The sequence below is a fragment of the Trypanosoma grayi genome (genome assembly GCF_000691245.1).
Source record: "Trypanosoma grayi strain ANR4 Tgr_1003_V1, whole genome shotgun sequence".
Taxonomy (NCBI): domain Eukaryota; phylum Euglenozoa; class Kinetoplastea; order Trypanosomatida; family Trypanosomatidae; genus Trypanosoma; species Trypanosoma grayi.
Window position 1 is genome coordinate 1 of NW_008826622.1, and position 2881 is coordinate 2881.

The 2881-nt window shown below is 59.5% G+C and overlaps 2 protein-coding genes across 2 annotated transcripts; both read right to left on the minus strand.

The window, feature by feature from the left end:
• Nucleotides 1–50: 50 nt before the first annotated feature.
• DQ04_10031000 (thyroid hormone receptor interactor 4) lies at nucleotides 51–1880 on the minus strand (the record flags this gene model as incomplete). Its single annotated transcript, XM_009316131.1, has 1 exon — nucleotides 51–1880. One exon carries the CDS (start codon nucleotides 1878–1880, stop codon nucleotides 51–53), a length of 1830 nt encoding a protein of 609 aa, XP_009314406.1.
• A 288-nt stretch (nucleotides 1881–2168) lies between these two features.
• DQ04_10031010 (phosphoglycerate mutase protein) lies at nucleotides 2169–2729 on the minus strand (the record flags this gene model as incomplete). Its single annotated transcript, XM_009316132.1, has 1 exon — nucleotides 2169–2729. One exon carries the CDS (start codon nucleotides 2727–2729, stop codon nucleotides 2169–2171), a length of 561 nt encoding a protein of 186 aa, XP_009314407.1.
• Nucleotides 2730–2881: the final 152 nt, after the last annotated feature.

The window sequence follows — 2881 nt, forward strand, 5'->3', positions numbered from 1 at the left end:
GGGGGGGGGGGGCGCTACATTCCACCCCCACCCCCCACTACTAATCCGCTTTACACAATCTCCATCAGTTGCTTCTTCGCGGCGGTGTGCACCTTGTGGTCGAGGCGGAAGAGTTTGTGGTTGCCCTCCATCGGCAGCGGAAAGGGCAGCGCCTTGGCCTCCGCGCAGATGAACATAAACGGCGAGGCCTCCTGCCGCTCATCTTCGCTGAATGTCTGCACGTACGTGTCGCGGTCCATGCAGTCGGTAATGTAGACGTACCCAAGCAGCACGCGTGTTGGGTAATGCTGCGGGAGCTTCTGCGTGGGCTTCATAAACTGGGCGTAGTGCTGCTCCACCTCCGCAACTTCGTGCGGCTGAGCGGACGCCGCGTGAATCCACAGGCGGCCGCGGTAGTCGGTGCTCCACGCGCGCCCCTCGTGCCGCTTCACGCCAGCCACAAGCAGTCCCGCCCACGGCTGGTGCATTGACAGGCAGACGCCGTCATCATTCATCCGCATCGTCGGCGTCGGTGCGAACCGATCAATCACGCCGGATGTAGCAGCAGCAGCTTCTATCGCGGCTCCTTTGTTTTCATCCTCGTCACCGCTAACCTTGTCGTCTACTGCTTCAAGTCCATCTGGCCCAATGCGGGCATACTCCCCCTGCCCTTCTCTCTGCGCTGTCATGAAGAACTGCAGGTCGTCCTCGTAGTAGTCCTGCTGCACACGCCGCGACACCTCTACCACGCGGTGCACCTTCGGCTTCCGCATCGCTTCTCCCACATTCGCAGCAGCAGCAGCAGCACCACCAGCAGTACCAATAAGACTTGCAGGAGTAGCAGTAGCTGTGGCTGCTGTGGAGACCGCATCGGTAGACCCATCCAGGCTGTACCATATCTTCTGCATCAACGTGGGCAGCGGCAGCGCACGTGTCTCCTCATCTTGTTCTTCGTCTTCGGCCGACACCTCTTCCTCCGCGTCGCACTTCGAAGCCGCGGAGGATGAGCTCCCGTGTGGCGTCGGCAGCATGTCCTGCCGCGAGAGTGATACGTTCTGCTTCATGATGTCCAGATGCACCATGTACGCCCCGGTCGCGCGGTGCATTGCGGCCACTTTGCGGCGCCGCTCCGCGAGCGCCTCGTCTTCGTCTGCCTGGTCGCGCTCCGCCACCGACATCCACGCATGCTTCGGCGACAGAAACACAGCAGCCTGGTCATCAATGACTTTGGTGCGCTTCGCACGTGTCTCGGCGTACTGTAGCAGTTCGTCACGCTTGGCAATGGTCGCCTCGTAATTATTGCGGTTCTTCTCCAGCGCGGCGGCACTCAAGAGGCCTTCCTGGACTTTAACTTCGTACGCTACACAGATGGACGGATCCAGGCCACAGCTGTAGCACATCTCGTCCGACTCCTGCTCGCAGATGATGCGCCCGCAGTTGGCACAGTTCCCGCGCAGATTGTGGCCCGTGGCGAAGCAGCCACACTCGAAGAGGCCGGGCTTCAACGCGGTCGCCCCTCCGCCAGCGGCCTTCGCCAGCGATGTGCCTTTCCTCTTCGAACCTTTCTTTCCGGCGACGTTGAGCTGACGTCCACCACCACCACCACCACCGCTTGTTCCTGTGACCGCCGCTGCTGCTGGTGATGTCTTTTTCGCTGCAGGTGTGTCGTCGAAGGGAGGCCCGTTGTCGTCACGGCGCCTCAAAACTTCTGCAGCGAGCACCTCGCCGCCCACGAGCGTCTGGCACCAGTCGTACACCTCGCGCCGCACACCGCACGTTGCGAGCATGTCCGCCATACCGTCCAGCTCCTCGCCGACAAGACCGAGGAGGTTGTTGTCCTCAATCTCCTTCCTGATGTAGTGCACAAGGGCATCCTTCTGCGCCTCCGCCGGGCTCCTCATTGGGGGGCGTCCCCATCGCTTAGCCGGCATCACACACACACGCACAGACACAGACAGACTCACTCGCTAGCACACTGACAGAAAACTATCATCCTTGCACGCAAATGTAGAAGAGAGGATCATACCGGATGATGTAGACGCCAGCGCGGGTCACCGTTGCAACCACAGACACGCATGCTCAATCCCAACAGAGTTGCACTCACACACACACACACACACACGCACACACCACAAACACGAGAAAAGGCAGATTAAATAATTCCTCACAGCTGAGAACTCTCCACTCTCTCAGAGTTCCAGCACCTCCGTGTTGGCGAAGTACGGCAGCATGAGAGCTTCCCGCCACGTGATCTTACGCCGCACCGCCTGCAGCATCTTTCCGATGTCACCATGGCACACAAGCAGCACGCGCTTCCCAGTGAACTCTGCATCTATACGCTGCAACAAACGGGCAGCACGGGCGTAGCAGTCGTCAAATGTCTCCGCCCCCTCTACAGAGAGGAAGTAGAGCACCTTGTCGCCCTGAAGAACATTGTCGCCGGCATATGTTGCGATCTCCGTGATAGGCTTCCCCGCCAGCACCCCAAAGTCGCGCTCGAGAAGATCATTGTCATTCGTGACAGCAACGCCGAGCGCAGCACCAATGATGCGTGCAGTCTCGTCTGCCCGCCGCAGCGGCGAGGCGAGAATGACGTCGTATGCAATGCCACTCTGCTGCAGCCGCTGTACCACAGCCGCCGCCTGCTGCCGTCCCAACTGCGTCAGCGGGAGGTCCCGGCGGCCGTTGAGAAGTCCATCACGGTTGTCTTCGTCCTGGCCGTGCCTGCAGAGGTGCACGACAGCTGCCATGGAGAGATATCTTTTCCTAAACAGCGGCATTAAAGAGAGAAGGCAGAGATTTTTTTTTTTGTAAAAGATAGGAAGAAAGAACAAGAGCGAAGGAACCATGCGCAATGCAGGACAAAGTCTTCCATTCACTGGGCGAGCACACACACACACAC